Genomic DNA, 17,628 nt, shown 5'->3' on the forward strand with positions numbered 1-17,628 from the left:
TTCTTTGTTGAGCCCATCGCTATGGTGACGGGCGCTCTCAGTACACTCTCTCCACAGGCCAGGAAAGAGTTGTGTGTCTTTGGGGTCCCTTCCGCTCCGCCTAGAGGTCCCCAGCCAGGCCGAGAGACCAAGCAGGGACCATGCGCTTATTGGCACCCCCGGCTGAGCGCAGCCAGGACACACGCGTTGGGGCCTCAGCATGGCGCGAGGCAGCTCAGGCCATGGCGAGGACCGCGCACACTCTGACCGATCGCTGCGGGCAGGAGGCGGTGACCATGTGGCAGCCCAAGGACAGCGTGCTGGACCCGAACGTGGCCCACCACCTCGGCTGCGCCGCCTACATCCAGCCCTGGCGCTTCCACGTGGAGATGATCAAAGGCGGCGGCACCTTGGAGAAGCCGCCGCCAGGCGAGGGCGTCACGCTGTGGAAGGGCAAGATGAAGCCGCCTGCCTGGTACGCCCGCCTACCGCTACCCTTGCACCGCAAAGCGCGCGCCCTGCAGACCACCGAGGTGGTGAACGCGCACGCGCGTGGAGCGCGACTCACCGCCGCCCGCCTCGGCCGCGCGCAGCACCAGATTAACGGGCGGGTGCGACAGCTGCAGCGCCAGCGCGAGGTCACCGACCACAGGCTCAGCGAAGTGCGAAAGGGTCTGCTGATTAACCAGCAGAGCGTCAAGCTGCGGGGCTACAGGCCCAAGTCTGAGAAGGTGAGACCCTTCCCCCCGCCCCCAACCCCAGCCTAATTGCAAAGACCAAGGCCTCCGCTATGCGGTGTTCAGCCCCGGAAAAACCCTTTCCATACTTTGGGAGGCCGAGGCTGGTTGATCACCTGAGGTCAGGAGTTAGAGACCAGCCTGACCAACATGGTGAAACCCCCGTCTCTACTAAAAATACAAAATTAGCCGGGCCTGGTGGTGCATGCCTGTAATCTCAGCTACTTGGGAGGCTGAGGCAGGAGAATCACTTGAACCCGGGAGGCAGAGGTGGCAGTGAGCCGAGATCGTGCCATTGCACTCCAGCCTGGGCAACAAGAGCAAAACTCCATCTGAAAAAAAAAAAAAAATCTTTCCATAGAGAGAATACCCAACTCCAGTGAATAAGGGCACAAGAAGATGAGGGCTGGGTGCAGTAGCTCATGTCTGTAATCCCAGCACTTTGGGAGGCCTAGGTGGGAGGACTGCTTGAGGCCAGGCCTTCCAGGTTGCAGTGAACTATGATGGCACCACTGTGCTCCAGCCTGGGTGACAGATGAGAACCTGTCTCTACCAAAAATTTTAAAAAGTTAGCTGGGTGTGTTGGTGCACACCTGTAATCCCAGCATTTGGGGATGCCGATGCAGGAGGATCGCTTGAGGCCAGGAGTTGGAGACCAGCCTGAGCAACATAGTGAGACCTGTCTCTACAAAAAAAAAAAAAAAAAAAAAATGTTTTAATGGCCCAGCGTGGTGGCATACAGTTATGATCCCAGCTATTTGGAGGCTGAGACAGGAAGATTGCTTAAGCCCAAGAGTTTGAGGCTGCAGTAAGCTATAATCAGGCCAACTGCAAACCAGCCTGGGCAACACAGTGAGATCCCATCTCTCAAAAAATTGGAGGTAAATTAGCCAACTTTGGTACTTTGTGCTTGTAATCCCAGCACTTCAGGAGGCCAAGGCAGGAGGATTGCTTGAGGCCAGGAGTTTAAGACCAACTTGGACAACACAGCAAGACCCTGTCTGCACCAAAGTTCAAAAAAAAAACAGCCAGGCATGGTGGTGCATGCCTCTAGTCCCAGTTACTTGGGAGGCTGAGGCAGGAGGATTGTTTGAGCTCAGGAGTTCAAGGCTGTAGTGAAATATGATAGGGCCACCACACTTCAGCCTGGGAGATAGTAAGACTCGAAAACAAACAAACAAAAAAAGATGATAGAGACAGGCCCAGGAAGAGATGCCTAAGCCCCCAAGACCCAAAGAGTGAGCCCTGCCCAAGGAGATGAGATCCTCAGCTTCCCTGCCCCAGAGGAGAAAATTATCCAAATCTCCCAGCCAGGGAGGGAGAGTGCAGCCCCTGATTCAGACTCCATGAAAATCTCCCCAAAAAGTAAAACCCACAGCCCTCAGCCCAGGCATGAAATCATCCACCTAGACCCCAGGCCCAGAGGGTAAGACCCTTCCATAGGTGTGAGACCCTCAGTGCCCCAGTCCTAGTGAAAACACACTCCCAACTCTCAGCTGAGGAGAGCAGCTGATACCCTGGTCCCAATCCAGGTGAAACTCCCCCCAGAATGTTGAATGAAACCCAACTCCCCTGGCTTCAGGAAGTGAAAATCCACACCTCCAGGCCTCATCTGTGGTGAAAGGAAGAAGTCCTCCCTACAGAGAGAGACTTCAGACTCCCAACCCTCACACCCAAAGGTTAAGCCCCCATCCAGGGAGAAAGAGTGAGACTTCTAGTACCAGTCCTGGTGAAATCTTCCCCTGAAAGTGAAACCTCAAATCCCCACCCCAAAAGGTACAAAAATTCCTGCCTCCTGGGGGAGAGATGAGAGCCCACTCACAGAATGGGATTCCTACCCTCAGCCCCCAGACCCAAATATTAAGACTCCAAAAAGGTAAACCCTCATCATCCCTGTGATATGATCCCTCCACCTGCAGCCAGGGAGAGGAGATAAGACCATCAATGAGGAAGGGGTGCCCAGCTCCCAGCCTCAGGGGGTGAGAACAACCCTCCCCCAAGTTGAGACACCTTCATCTCAGCCCCCTGGGCTCCTATCTGTAAAAGAGAGACACCCCCAACCTCAAGCTCCAGAGAGCAAGACACCCCAGGTGAGAGAGCCCACTGAAAAGATCAAACCTTCTCAAAGAGTGAGACACCCCACCCAAAGGATGAGAGTACCCCCAACTTCATCCTTCAAACTCAGAGTTTATGAGGCTGGCAAACCCTCTACCACCCGGGAAAGAGGAATCTCTTCCCAGCCCTTTCCCAATGATGTGAGGGATTCTCTCCTTGTTTTCTAGGTCCCTGACAAAGCTGACAGTATGCTTACGTGGGAGAAAGAGGAGCTGAAAAGCATGAAGAGGAAAATGGAGAGAGATATGGAAAAATCAGAGGTCCTACTCAAGGTTAGGGGTGCCTGGGGACAAGTTACAGGGGCTGGAGGGGGATCCCTGGCTGCCTAATGGACAAACCGCTCTGACCTGGGGACTGTCACAATAGCAATTCCTTCAAGCCACACTGACCAGATATTCATTGCATTTCACTTTGCGAAATGGAAAAAGTGAGGCCGTGGGAGATGAAGTTGGGTCTCAGAATAACAATGAACACCCACTCTGTACCAAACCCTGCACAGTCATTGAATCCACTCCTTAAGACTGTCCTGTGAAGCAGAAACTATGATTTCCTCATTAGAGATGGGAAACTTGAGACTCAGAGAGACGACCTCACCTAATGAGCAAAGCCATCAATGACAACCCTGCGGTTTCAGCCCAGGTGACTGGAGTCTAGCTCTTTGCACTCTAACACGTGCTCCAGCTTCAGCCAGATTTGATCTCTCGCTGCATCCTTCACACGCAATGAGAACTTCTTCATGAGGGCAAAAATGAAGGGGGAAGAGCAGACAAACTTCAGGAGGCCTTTGGGACCTGTTAAGGTTCGCTGGCAACTTGTGTGCTTTCGACTCATCCCTTTGATAAATACTAATCTGGTACCTGCTTCCCAGGCACCGGGCTTGGCATCATAGATAAAGTGGTGACTGAGAAAGAACTAGTCTTGTCCTTGAAGAGTTAACATTCTAAGGCATTCAAAGAAAATACAGGCTGGGGACTTGTTTTATTTCCTATTGTGAGATTGAACTGTCAAGTCTTTTACTGTTGTTGAACTTTCCTTGCTTTTATATAGAAAGCTCCTCAACTAGACTACATTTTAAAAAGCATTGGACCTTGAAGGCAGATACAGTACTAAATTATATTTCACGTAGCAAAACTCAGTAAGGTTGTGTTGACTGGGGAGTGGGGAGGAGGGGAGAAGAAGGGACAGGCTGGGGGACGAGGGTGTGGATGAGGCAGGAGACTCAGGGGCTGGTGAAACGCTGTCCGTGGTGCTGAATTGGAATAGGGCGTATCTTCTGGCCGCTGTCATATTCCTTTAAATCTGATGGTTCCTGAAATATCCTTCCAGGAAGTTGGAGGCAGAGAATGGAGAAGCCCCTGAGGATGGACGTGGGAGCAAAGGGCTATAAAGAGGGAAATGGATCATGCCCATAATCCCAGTACTTTGGGAGGCCAAGGCAGGAGGATTGCTTCTTGAGGCCAGAAGTTCAAGACCAGCCTGGGCAACATAGCAAGGCCTCATCTCTATTTTAAAATAAAATAAAACTAGCCAGGCACAGTTGCACGTGCCTGCATTCCCTATTCAGGAGGCTGAGGGAGGAGGATTGCTTGAATCCTGGAGCTCAAGGCTGCAGTGAGCCATGATCATACCTCTGCACTCCAGCCTGGGTGATAGAGGAAGACCCCATCTCTGCAAGAGTGAGAGAGAGAGGTGGGAAAGGACAGATATAGATAGAAACAGAGACAGGCTGCTTGTCAGGACCTAGTCTGAATATTGCTGGAGAAAAATACTTACCACCAATCAGATTTGTTTCAACTTAAAATCATGAAGTCAAACCTCAAATTGGCACTCAAGCCTTTCCCAGATACCTCGCCTTAAGTCACTAGAAGACTTGCTGACCTGCTTGGCAAGTGATTTCATACCTTCTCTTCCTTTAGTCCTCTCCAGCTCCCTGTGCCTTCCTTGCTCTACAGTGATTTCAATGAAAACCACCAAAGGGAACCTCTCTCATTTTTCCTCTGTCAATCTTATAATTCCACCCTTCCACCCTTCTCCTGAATCATCAACATTTCCTTCTCTCTTGGCTCATTGTCACCAGTGAACAAAGGGAGAGTTATTCTTTCATGGGTACAGATCTGTTGGGATGATGAAAAAGTTCTGGAGATGGATTGCAATCCAGCCTGGAAGACAGAGCAAGATTCTATATAAATGAATGAAGGAAGTAGGGAAGAAACAGAACAGGTAAAATTAATCTCCAAGTCAGCTTACTGGAGATGATGGTTGTACAAATACACTTAATGCCACTAAACTGTACACTTAACAAGGTTAAAATAGCAACATGTTACATCTATTTTACTACAATAAAAAGCCCACCTCTCTTGATCTACATGCCCCTCTAGATACCCATTTCTCTAGTCCACTGGATCTTATTTGCATATGTCAACTTGCTCATGTTGACTCCAGACAGGCTCCTCAGCTAAACTGCATTTGAACAAGCATTGGACCTTGAAGGCAGATGCAGTACTAAATTATATTTCATGTAGCAAAGCTCAGTAAGGATATGTTGAGTGGGGGGTGGGGAGGAAGGGAGAAGAAGGGACAGGCTGAGGGTCGAGGGTGTGGATGACATAGGAGACTCAGGGGCTGGTGGAATGCTGTCCGTAGTGCTGAACTGGACAGCTGTCCTTTTTTTTTTTTTTTTTTTTTTTTTTTTTTTTGAGTCAGCTCTATTGCCCAGGCTGGAGTGCAGTGGTGTGGCGTGATCTCAGCTCACTGCAACCTCCGCCTCCCGAGTTCAAGCAATTCTCCCACCTCAGCCTCCCGAGTAGCTGGGATTACAGGTGCCTGCCACCACACCTGGCTAATTTTTGTATTTTTAGTAGAGACATGGTTTCTCCATGTTGGCCAGGCTGATCTCAAACTCCTGACTTCGTGATCCACCTGCCTCGGCCTCCCAAAATGCTAGGATTACAGGCATGAGCCACTGCACCTGGCCTGGACGGCTGTCTTGCTGGTCACTGTATCCCCACCACCTGGCACATCGCCTGGCATCAGTAGGGGTTTAATTACTATTTGAATTCATGAACAAAAGACTTTTTAAGTCCACTTTTTAACCAAATCAATAAGTCCCAAAGTTATCATATTCAGAGAAAGAAGCTGGACATAAAGTGTACACCCTGTAAGATTCCATTTATGTGAAGTTTTAGATTCAGCAAGGGTTTTCTTCAAGGGACAGTTGGTAAATGCTTTCAGCCTTGTGTGCTCTGCAGTTTCTGTCACAACTACTCAACTTGGCCAGTGTGCTATGAAAACAACCAGAAGTGATATGCATATGAATGGGCATGACAGTGTTTCAATAAAATTTTACTTACCAAAACAGGTCTGCCATCCATAGGATGGAAATTTATCAACTCCTTAAGAACAGGCAAAACTCGGCTGGGTGCGGTGGCTCACATCTGTTATCCCAGCACTTTTGGAGGCCCAAGCAGGAGAGCTGCTTGAGGCCAGGAGTTTGAGGCCAGGAATTTGAGGCCAGCTTGCACAACATAGCAAGATATCATCTCTACAAAAATGTTTAAAAAATAACTGAGCATGATTAGCATGCACCTGTAGTCCTAGCTATTTAGGAGGCTGAGCTGAAAGGATCTCTTGAGCCCAGGAGTTTGAGGCCACAGTGAGCCAGGATCATGCCACTGCAATCCAGCCTGGGAGACAGAGCAAGATTCTGTATAAATGAATGAAGGAAGGAAGGACTAAAACAGGTAAAACTAATCTCCAAGTCAGCTTACTAGAGGGGGTCAGGGAGGGAGAGAGGAAAGGGGAGCCAGAGAAATGTATGGCATGATGGAAATATTTTATATCTTGATGGAGAGTGTTTATAAGGGTGTATACATGTGCAAATGACTTGTTTTGATATAACTCTCAAATAATTGCAAATATCAAAGGAATATGATATGCATCCCTTCTCGGCCTTTTGGCTAAGATCAAGTGTAGGAATATGATATGCTTCATTTTATTGTGGAGGCAGTAAGATTTCGATGGCGGGATGCTGTCCAGATGAGATACAGCCTGGTGGGAGGGGGGAACTCAGAGAATAGCAGTCCCTTAATATTGATCAGAGCAGACGAAGGGAGACTTCAAGGCTAGAGGTGTGGATGGGATGAGTGCCAGTTGAGAATCAAGGGGGTGACACAGGAAGATCAAGATGTGGGTATAGTGAGTGCCAGCTCTCCATGTTACAGTGGGGAAATGCATGAGACAGGCTGCTTTCTCAGGGTGCCAGAACAGAGCCAGGCACAGAAACCAAGCAATTGACACCCAGCACAGGGAAGCTGTTGCTGTCTCTTACTGCTCCCCTCACCCCAGCCCCAAAGAGTCACTGAAGGCTTCTGAACTGGATAAGGAGGTAGGAGATGTCTGAGCTTCAACTTGGAAATTGCTTCTTCCCAAGAACACCAACAAGAGCTGGAAAGGGGCCGGGTGTGTTGGCTCACACCTGTAATTCCAATACTTTGGGAGGCTGAGGCAGGAGGATCACTTGGGCCCAGGAGTTCAAGACCAGCCTGAGCAACATAGCAAGACCCTGTCTCAAAATAAAAGAACAGGAAAGGATCAAGAATGAAGTGATGAAGGAAACCAATTTCTCAGAACCAATCCATATCCCAGCACTTTGGGAGGCTGAGGTGGGTGGATTACCTGAGGTCAGAAATTTGAGACCAGCCTGGCCAACATAGCAAAACCCTGTCTCTACTAAAAAAATACAAAAATTAGCTGGGTGTGGTGGTACATGCCTGTAATCCTAGCTACTCGTGAGGCCAAAGCAGGAGAATCCTTTGAACCCGGGAGGCGGAGGTTTCAGTGAGCCAAGATAGCACCATTGCATGATCTGTCTGGAAGTGAGCAGACTCACTTTTACCTGATTATTATGCGCAGTGCCATAAACAGAAGACAACTTTGTGAATAAAAAAGTGATTTTAAGACATTTCTCCAGCTGGGCACAGCAGCTCACGCCTGTAATTCCAGCACTTTGAGAGCCCAAGGTGGGTGGATTGCTTGAGCCAAGGAGTTTGAGACCAGCCTGTACAACATAGTAAGACCTCGTCCCTACAAAAATTAGAAAAAAAAAATTAGCCAGTGTGGTGGCATGTGTCTGTGTCCCAGCTACTTGGGAGGCTGAGGTGGGAGGATCGCTTGAGCACAGGATGTCCAGGCTGCTGTGAGCTGTGATCATGCCACTGCACTCCAGCCTGGGAGACTGAGTGAGACCCTATCTCAAAATATATATATATATATATATTACTTCCCTGGATTACCTGACATCCAAGTGAACACCCATCACCTGGGAAAAATGTAAGCAGAATTGCCTGACCTTTGACTCTTATTTCCACGTTCCCATACCTTAACACACCTTCCCTTCTCTAAAAGCCACGTTTGAGGGAATGTCTATTCAGCACCACCAACTCATCCATGTGTTTATCTGTAATGGCTATTGAGGAGACTGTACTGTTCATGGTTGTTTCTGTTTTTGTTTTAAGACAGGGTCTCACTCTGTTGCCCAGGCTAGAGTGCAGTGGTGCAGTCATGGCTCACTGCAGCTTCAACCTCCTAGGCTCAGATGACCCTCCCACCTCAGCCTCCTGAGGAGCTGGGATTACAGACGTCAATCACCACGCCTTGCTAATCTTTTGCTTTTTTGTAGAGATGGACTTTCACCATGTGGCCCAGGCTGTTCTCGAACTCCCAGGCTCAAGCAGTCCTCCCACCTTGGCCTCCCAAAGTGCTGGAATTAGAGGCATGATCCACCACACCCAGCCTGAATGCAGTGATTTTTTCAATGTGTTCATAGGTCAAAACATCAAGTTGTACACCTTAAATAAATGCAATTTTTATTTGTCAGTTATACCTCAATAAAGCTGGGAAAATTAAGTGGAAAAGAATACATTTTAAATGAACTTACTACAAAAAAAGATAAGTATGTGAGAAAATGGATATGTTAATTAGCTTGATAACATCCTTCCACATTGCATACACAGATCAAAGCATCACATTGCATACCATAAATATATACAATTATTATTTTTCAATTGAAAACAAAAATTTAGTAAAATAATAAAGTAAACCTTGAGGGGTGGTGTGAGGTGAGTCAAAGGAGGAAAACAAATCATTTTTTCATAAGATGTAGACATGTCTCTCCTAAAAAAGATTTCATGAAAGAAAATATTTATCTGGAACATTGGGGAAATGAGTTAAATAAAAAAATATTTCCCAGACAGGCACAGTGGCTCACGCCTGCAATCCTAAAACTTTGGGAGGCTGAGGCAGGAGGATTGCTTGAGCCTAGGAGTTTGAGACCAGCCTAGGCAACATAGTGAGACTCTGTCCTTACAAAAAAAAATAAATAAATAATACAAATTAGCTGTCTCAGGAGGCTGAAGCAAGAGGATCGCTTGAGCCCAGGAGGTTGAGGCTGCAGTGAGTTATGGTTGCACCACTGCACTACAACCTGTGCAACAGAATGAGACTGTGTCTCAAAAGAAAAAAAATACATATATATATATATATATATATATATATATATATATGTAGGCACACTGCCTGAAGCCTGTAATTCCAACACTTTGGAAGGTCAAAGCAGGAAGATAGCTTGAAGCCGGGAGTTCAAGACCAGCCTGGACAACATAGCCAGACCACTTCTCTACAGAAAAGTTTTAAAAATAGCAGGGCATGGTGCTTCACTCCTATAGTCCCAGCTACTCAGGAGGCTTAGGCAGGAGGATCACTTGAGCCCAGGATGTTGAGGCTCTAGTGAGCTATGGTGGCACCACTGCATTCCAGCCTGGATGACAGAGCAAGATTTTGTCTCAAAAAAAAAAAAAAAAAAAAAGAGAGAGTCGGTTTCTGTTTAGAGGTAGAAATGCTTTACAGCCTATAAGGCTCAAGCCTGCAGCAGAGAAATCACTTTCATCCAGTTCCCTCAACCTCTCAGTTCTCACTCTGCCTTCTCCTCCTCCCTTCCCCACCTAGACCCTGGCCTCCTGCCGAGACACCCTGAACTTCTGCTTCAAGGAGCGGCTCCAAGCCGTGGACCTCATGAACCAGCCTCTGGACAAGGTTCTGGAGCAGGCCGGACGCCACTCATGGGTGAACCTCTCCCGGGCCCCCACCCCACGCGCGCAGGGTCAGAAAACGCCTCCTCCAGACCCTGTGGGCACTTATACCCCTGGTAGGAGTCCACTGTACTGGGTCGTACTGGTGCCCACCCAGATCCCCTTGACTGTCAGTGCAGCCTCTCGCCCACTTAGCTTTCCCTTTCCTGGGAAATAGCCCTAGAGTCAATGGGAGGACTGAAAGCCTATCTTGCTGAGCACACATTGTCACTCAGCTTTTCCCCCTGTGCTCTCCTGCCCACACTCACTGAGGACTCAGTCATTCACAGGCTCTGCTTTTTTATTTTTTTTCTTTGAGATGGAGTCTTGCTCTGTCACCCAGGCTGGAGTGCAATGGCCTGATCTCAGCTCACCGCAACCTCCGCCTCCCAGGTTCAAGTGATTCTCCTGCCTCGGCCTCCTGAGCAGCTGGGATTACAGGCGCCCGCCACCACGCCAAGCTAATTTTTGTATTTTTAGTAGAGGCGGGGGTTTCACCATGTTGGCCAGGCTGGTCTCGAACTCCTGACCTCGGGTGATCCACCCGCCTCAGCCTCCCAAAGTGCTGGGATTACAGGTTACAGGCTCTGCTTCTAAGGAAACCAACCCAAGACGCTGCTTACACTATCCCCCGCGCCCCCTGGACTTTCACCCAGTCCCTCAATAAAACTCCCTCGCCCAGGGCCCACCACCACCTGAGAATAGAGAGAGGGACAGGGGCTCTGGGAACGGAAGGCTTAGCACCCCCATGCGCATCCTGGGCATTTGCAGCGTGTGCCTTGGCGCTAAACGAAGCTAAGCGGTTGTTGGTCGAGTCCAAGGACACCTTGGTGGAAATGGCGAAGAACGAGGTGGACGTCCGGGAGCAACAGCTGCAGATAAGCGACCGCGTGTGCGCCTCGCTGGCGCAGAAGGCGAGCGAGACCTTGGTGCTGAAGGTGAGCGCATTACCTGCGGCTGCGGGAGAGGGTGAGACAGGGGAGGAGAGGGGGACTGGGAGCCAGCGTGATCCCCCTGCGTTTCCCTGCCCCCAGGAAAGATTAAATATGACGTTAGGACTGATGAGGGGAACTATCCACCGGTGTACGAAATATAACCAAGAGATGTACACCACCCACGGTCTCATCAAGGTACGGTTCGGGGTGAGAGCCTTCGGGGGTGGAGGCGGGGGTGGAGACAGCGGTGCCGGTGGGTGGAGGCTGGGTTTCAATGCGCTTGCACATCGCACCCCACCAGGGTCCTCTGTCGAAAGTTCACCTGGAGACCGCAGAAAAGCTGGACAGACCCCTGGTTCGCATGTACCAGAGACACGTGGGCACCCAACTGCCTGAGGCTGCGCGCCTCGCACAGGTAAACCCCCTCCCCCATACCCCTCTAGGCGCAGCCCCGCCAATGGTAAGGCTCCTTCCTCAAACACATCTGGACCACGTATGATCCCCCGCTCACCCATGTCGGCCTGTCCTTCAACTCCTGCCACGAAGTGGGGAGGCGGGGGCTTCAATACCCACACCTGGCTCAAATAAGTCCCCTCAACCCCTGTCCTCCCCCCTCACACACACCCTCACTGTCCTGCTCTGGCCTTAGTCTCTCTAACCTGTAAAATGAGGAGCACGTCAGCACCCACTTCAAATGGTGGTGGTGAGGACAGATGAGTTCATGAATGAAAGGCGTGTAGCATGGCACCTGCATAGAATACCCTTAAAGCAGCCAAGCTGTTATTGTCATTATTATTATTATTATTATTATTATTATTATTATTATTATTATTATTTGAGACAGAGTCTCGCTCTGTCGCCCAGGCTGGAGTGCAGTGGTGCAATCTTGGCTCACTGAAACCTTCACCTCCCGGGTTCAAGCGGTTCTCCTGCCTCAGCCTCCTGAGTAGCTGGGATTACAGGTGCGTGCCACCACACCTGGATAATTTTTGTATTTTTAGTAGAGACAGAGTTCTGCTATGTTGGCCAAGCTGGTCTTGAACTCCTGACCTCAGGTGATCCGCCCGCCTCGGCCTCCCAAAGCGCTGAGATTACAGGTGTGAGCCACCGCGTCCGGCCCTGAGCTGTTATTATTAAGCACCCTTCTTAAGGAGGATCCTTCCTACACATCTTGACTAGATGCATTCCCCTCCCTCAGCCTGCCCTGTCGCGGTTTTTTTTTTTTTTTTTTCCAGGCACGCCTGGCCCACTCAGATGTGTTCCCCTCGTCAGCTGTGTTCCTTACACACACACCTGGCGCAGGTGTGCCTGCCCACCGCAGTAGCTCCCTGCCATCTGCTCTGGCTCACGGGTCTGCCCTGCTCCCTTTCCAGGGCACCGACAAGCTGCAGCACCACATCAAGTACCTGGAAAAGAACCTGGACGAGCTGCTCGCCACGCACAAGAACCTCACCTGGGGCCTCAACTGCAAGAACATCGGGCACGAGGTGGACAACAACGTGGTGCGACTGCGCCTGCGCCAGCGGCAACCGCACGTGTGCTACGAGCAGGCGCAGCGCCTGGTTAAGGACTGGGACCCGCGCACGCCGCCGCCGCTCAGCAAGAGCAGCGCCGACCCCTAGTGACCCCAGCGTCCCCCGCCCCAGCCGGCTGGTTGGATGCTGGCTGGCACCTCAGAGAGCAGACACAGCCCCATGGCCCTCCCTCTCCCCTGATGCACCCTCCCTCTAAGCACCCTCTAGGAGAATTTTAATTAAAAATAACAATAATTATCACGTATTAGGCACCTACTGTATGTCAACCACTTACCCTAGGACACGTCATAGGCAGCATATCCTGGTAGTTAACAGGGTGAATTTGGGTGCCAGATGGCTGGGATTTAAATTCCAGCTTCCCAGTTTCAAGCTATGTGGCCTTGGATGAGTCACTGTCCCTCTCTGGCTTTGGTCTCTCCAACCTGTAAAATGAGGAGCATGACAGCACCCACTTCAAATGCTGGTTGTAGGCGGGGCGCGGTGGCTCACGCCTGTAATCCCAGCACCTTGGGAGGCCGAAGCAGGCGGATCACCTGAGGTCAGGAGTTCGAGACCAGCCTGGCCAACATGGTGAAACCCGGTCTTTACTAAAAATACAAAAATTAGCTGGGCCTGGTGGTGCGCACCTGTAATCCCAGCTACTAGGGAGGCTGAGACAGGAGAATTGCTTGAACCCAGGAGGCGGAGGTTGCAGTGAGCTGAGATCAAGCCACTGCACTCCAGCCTGAGTGACAAGAGCGAGACTCCGCCTCAAAAAAAAAAAAGGTGGCTGTGAGGACAGATGAGTTCATGCACGAAAGCCCTATACTATGGCGGCTGCATAGTATATCCTCAAGGCACCTGAGCTGTTATTATTGGCATCTCCATTTTACAGTTGAGGAAACAGGCACAGAGAGGCTGTGCAGCTTGCCCAAGGTCACACAGGAAGTAGCAAAGCTGGAATTTTCATTCCAGACTCAAGAGCCTGAACTCTCAGTGGAACTTCTAGGAGCTCTGCTCTGTCCTACCCCATGCGGTGTCTGGTCCTGAGCCCAGCACTGAGAATAAATCAGTGAGCAGGGCTGATGTGGTCCTCACCCTCAGGGAGGTCACAGGTTGATCCGGTGCAGCTAACATCATCCATCTGGGTGTGGCTCTGGTTCAGGTCTTTCTAGGTTTTCCAGTAGCCTCTTGGACACCCCACCATCGCAGGACTCCTCACACTGAGCTGTGATTCTTATCTGCTCTTCCCAGGAAGATCCAGGGTGTTGCACACATACAGAAGGAATGTGCATTACAGCCACAGGTATCTCCTAAGCAACTGCTCTGTGTCAGAGGCTGTGTGAGGTGCCAGGGATACAGCAAGGATGTGTCCCTCCGTCGTGGAGCTCACAGTGTATATGCCGAGAATGGCCCTCACAAATGTTGGTATCCTTTTGGCAAAGCCAGCCAATCATATGGACCTAAGCACCAACATTTAGCAGAGAAGAAAATGAAGCTCATTTTTCTTCTCATTTTCCCAGCGTTACACAGCCAGAGGTGGGTAAAGCAAGATTTGAACCTGTCATGCTCCACATCTCAAGCAGGGACCAGGATCTGAATGAGTCCCTAAAACAGGAGAATGGAGATTGGGTAAATTATGGCCATTGGACAGAAAAACTCATGGGCAAAAAAGAGAGCCATCTGCCCAGGAAGACAGAGCTGGGTAGGAGTTCAGCCGGGGCTCAGCTCCATTGGTCTGACTCAGAAGCATTGTGTGTCACAGCCAGCTCTCTTATGTCAAGACGGACTCTACAGCTTGGGGGTTACAGGCCCCCAGTCTCCCTGGGGCTCAGACTCCCACATAAAGTGTTCTTCTTCAAGCACTTCTTCCCAGTACCAATCAAGATATCAACAAGAAACAGCACACTCTATTTGAAAGAAGTTTAAGGGCCGGGTGCAGTGGCTCACACCTGTAATCCCAGTGCTTAGGGAAGCTGAGGCGGGCAGATGACTTAAGGTCAGAAGTTCAAGACCAGCCTGGCCAACATGGTGAAACTCTGCCTCTACTAAAAATACAAAAATTAGCCAGGCCTGGTGGCGGGAGCCTGTAGTCCCAGCTACTCAGGAAGGCTGAGGCAGGAGAATTGCTTGAATCCCAGAGGTGGAGGTTGTAGTGAGCTGAGATCGCCCCACTGCATTCCAGCCTGGGTGACAGAGTGAGACTCTGCCTCAAAGAAAAAAAAAAAGAGAGAGAGAGAGAGAGAAAGAAGTTTAAGAAAGAGACCACAGTTGATCCTCATTATCCCCAAATTTACTTGCTAATTCACTTACCGAAATTTATTTGTCACTTCAAAATCAGTACTTGTAGTGCTTTCACGATCATTTATTTGCAGGCATGCACAGAGTCGTGAAAACACTTTTAGCCACGTGATGCGCACACTGCCCCTCTGAGGTCAAACAAGGTGATGCTGCCTTTTTGCACCAGCTCTCTTGTCGTAAACAAGTGTCTTTGTTGCAGCCTATTTAGCATCTCTCTCTCTCTTTTTTTGTGCATTTTGTTGGTGGTTTTTGCTGTTTAAAATGGCTTCCAGGGGTTAGTGCTGAAGTGCTGTCCACTGTCCCTGAGCACAAGAAGGCTGAAATGTGTCTTAGGGGAAGGATACATGTGTTAGATAAGCTTCATTCAGGCATGCATTATAGTGCTGTGGCCGTGACCTCCATGTGCATGAATTCATCACACATATTAAGTGAGGTGTCTTTTTTTTTTTTTTTGAGACAGAGTCTCACTCTTTTTGCCCAGGCTGGAGTGCAGTGGTGTAATTTTGGCTCATTGCAACCTCCACCTCCTGTGTTCAAACGATTCTCCTGCCTCAGCTTCCCAAGTAGCTGGAATTACACACACATACTGCCACACACAGCTAATTTTTGTATTTTTAGTAGAGACAGGGTTTCACTATATTGGCCAGGCTGCTCTCGAACTTCTGACCTCAAGTGAACTTCCGACCACCCGCCTCGGCCTCCCAAAGTGCTAGGATTACAGGCATGAGCCACTGCACCCGGCCAAATAAGGTCTCTTTAAATAGAAACACCTAAAACAAGGTTATGTCTTGATTCGTTGACAAAAGGGCTGTGACCACAGGCTCACAGAAACCTAATCCTGTATCTCCCCATGAGCCATGGTTCAGCGTTCACTGATTCAGTGTGCGTGGTGGCTTTATGGACCATTACCCTAAATAACAGGAATTAACTGTGTTTGCAAAGGTGTGGGCAGCTAGTAGGGAAACCTCAAAGGATAGCTAGCATAATATCCACATGCCAGTGATTGCGGGGAGACTTTTCCACCTGTGGGTCTGAAGGGAAAGGGCTGTTAGCAGATGGGAGCATCTAACTCTGTGATGCTGCAGTGTAGATGCTGGGAAATGCCCCTACCCACCTCTCTGTCCATTGGCCAGTGTCCCCTATGGGCTGAACCATCCTGCTGACTTTTGACCCTCATGCAGGTCCTTCCCGGAGCTGGGAATTATCCCTTTACCCTCACCTTTGCCCATCGTGATGCCCAGAAATCTTGCATAGGATTCAAATGCTCCCCTTGCAAGCAATGTCTTGCCTGGGGTTTGCAGCCTGCCACCCTCATCCTTGCTGTCACCGCCCCAGTTTGTGACCTCAGCTCACACAATGTCCCCAAACAGCATTTGCACAATTCCCCCCATTGCCTCAGAGCTGAGATTTCAGCCGCTGCCCCAGATGTGAGTCCTGTGCACCCAGCAAGCTTCTTCATGACACCATGAGGTGGGTGTCATCATCCCAACCTTAGAGATGAAGAAATAGGCTCAAAGCAGTACAAAATGTATAGATGCCACCACCCAGCAAGTAAGGGGCTAAGTGTGGGCTGTAAAAACTGTAGGCAGGGCATGCACGGTGGCTCATGCCTTAATCCCAGCACTTTGGGAGGTCAAGGCTGGCGGATCATTTGAGGTCGGGAGTCCAAGACCAGCCTGGCCAGCACGGTGAAACCCTGTCTTTACTTTAAAAAATGCAAAAATTAGCTGCACATGCTGGCACACAGCTGTAGTCCCAACTACTCAGCAGGCTGAGGCGGGCTTGAACCCAGGAGGCAGAGGTTGCAGTGAGCCAGGATCACACCATTGCACTCCAACATGGCCAAAAGAGCACGACTCTGTCTCAAAAAAAAAAAAAAAAAAAAAAAAACTGTAAGGAGTCCCCTTACCCCCTAGAAGTCCTCCTGGCTGGACACAGTGGCTCACACCTGTAATCTCAGCACTTTGGGAGGCTGAGGTGGAAGGATTGCTTGAGTCCAGAAGGTTGAGACAAGCCTGGGAAACACAGTGAGACCCTCATCTCTACAAAAAAAGTTTACAAAATTAGCTGGGCATGGTGGCCCATGCCTATAGTCCCACCTACTTGGGAGGCTGAGGCAAGAGGATTGCTTGAGCCCAGGAGTCTGAGGCTGCAGTGAGCTGTGATCACACCACTGCACTCCAGCCTGGGTGACAGAGCAAGATTCTATCTAAAAAAAAAAAAAAGTCCTCCCATGCCCCTCAAACAATGATCGGGTATCACCTGCATGAGAACACCTACATGCACCAGGTTCCAGGGTCACACTCCAGACCTACGGAATCGGAATCTCAGAAGGCAAAGCACAAAAATCCGCATTGCTCACAAGATTTCTAGGAGGGTCCAATGCACACCAATGCTTGAAATGCATTGCCTGCTGTTGCCAGTTTCCCAGGGCTGACTTCTGCATTGGGCATAGTAAACACTAATGAAATAGCCCACAAAAATATTTTTATTGTAATTTATTTCTTCTTCTTCTTTTTTTTTTTTTTTTGAGACACAGTCTCGCTCTGTCGCCCAGGCTGGAGTGCAGCAGTGCAATCTCGGCTCATTGCAACCTCCGCCTCCCAGGTTCAAGCGATTCTCCTGCCTCAGCCTCCCGAGTAACTGGGATTACAGGCACCCACCACCATGTCCAGCTAATTTTTTGTATTTAGTGGAGACGGGGTTTCACCATGTTGATCAGGCTGGTCTCAAACTCCTGACTTCAGGTGATCTGCCCACCTCAGCCTCTCAAAGTGCTGGGATTACAGGCGTGAGCCACTGTGCCCGACCTGTAGTTTCTTTTTAAATCAGAAGAAAAACACGAATATAATAATAAATATATGACATATTTCACTGTATGTTATTTATGTGATACACAATTTATATTCATCTCTATACCAAT

The 17,628-nt window shown here is 49.6% G+C and overlaps 1 protein-coding gene across 1 annotated transcript; it reads left to right on the forward strand.

Moving 5' to 3' along the window:
- Nucleotides 1-38: 38 nt before the first annotated feature.
- Nucleotides 39-12,665, forward strand: TEKTL1 (tektin like 1). Its single transcript, XM_055235541.2, has 7 exons — nucleotides 39-710; nucleotides 2,999-3,103; nucleotides 9,834-10,032; nucleotides 10,727-10,893; nucleotides 10,990-11,085; nucleotides 11,192-11,305; nucleotides 12,264-12,665. The coding sequence occupies exons 1-7, from the start codon at nucleotides 141-143 to the stop codon at nucleotides 12,510-12,512; spliced, it is 1,500 nt and encodes a 499-aa protein (XP_055091516.1). The 5' UTR covers nucleotides 39-140; the 3' UTR covers nucleotides 12,513-12,665.
- Nucleotides 12,666-17,628: the final 4,963 nt, after the last annotated feature.

This window comes from Symphalangus syndactylus, chromosome 13, assembly GCF_028878055.3.
Source record: "Symphalangus syndactylus isolate Jambi chromosome 13, NHGRI_mSymSyn1-v2.1_pri, whole genome shotgun sequence".
Classification (NCBI taxonomy): domain Eukaryota; kingdom Metazoa; phylum Chordata; class Mammalia; order Primates; family Hylobatidae; genus Symphalangus; species Symphalangus syndactylus.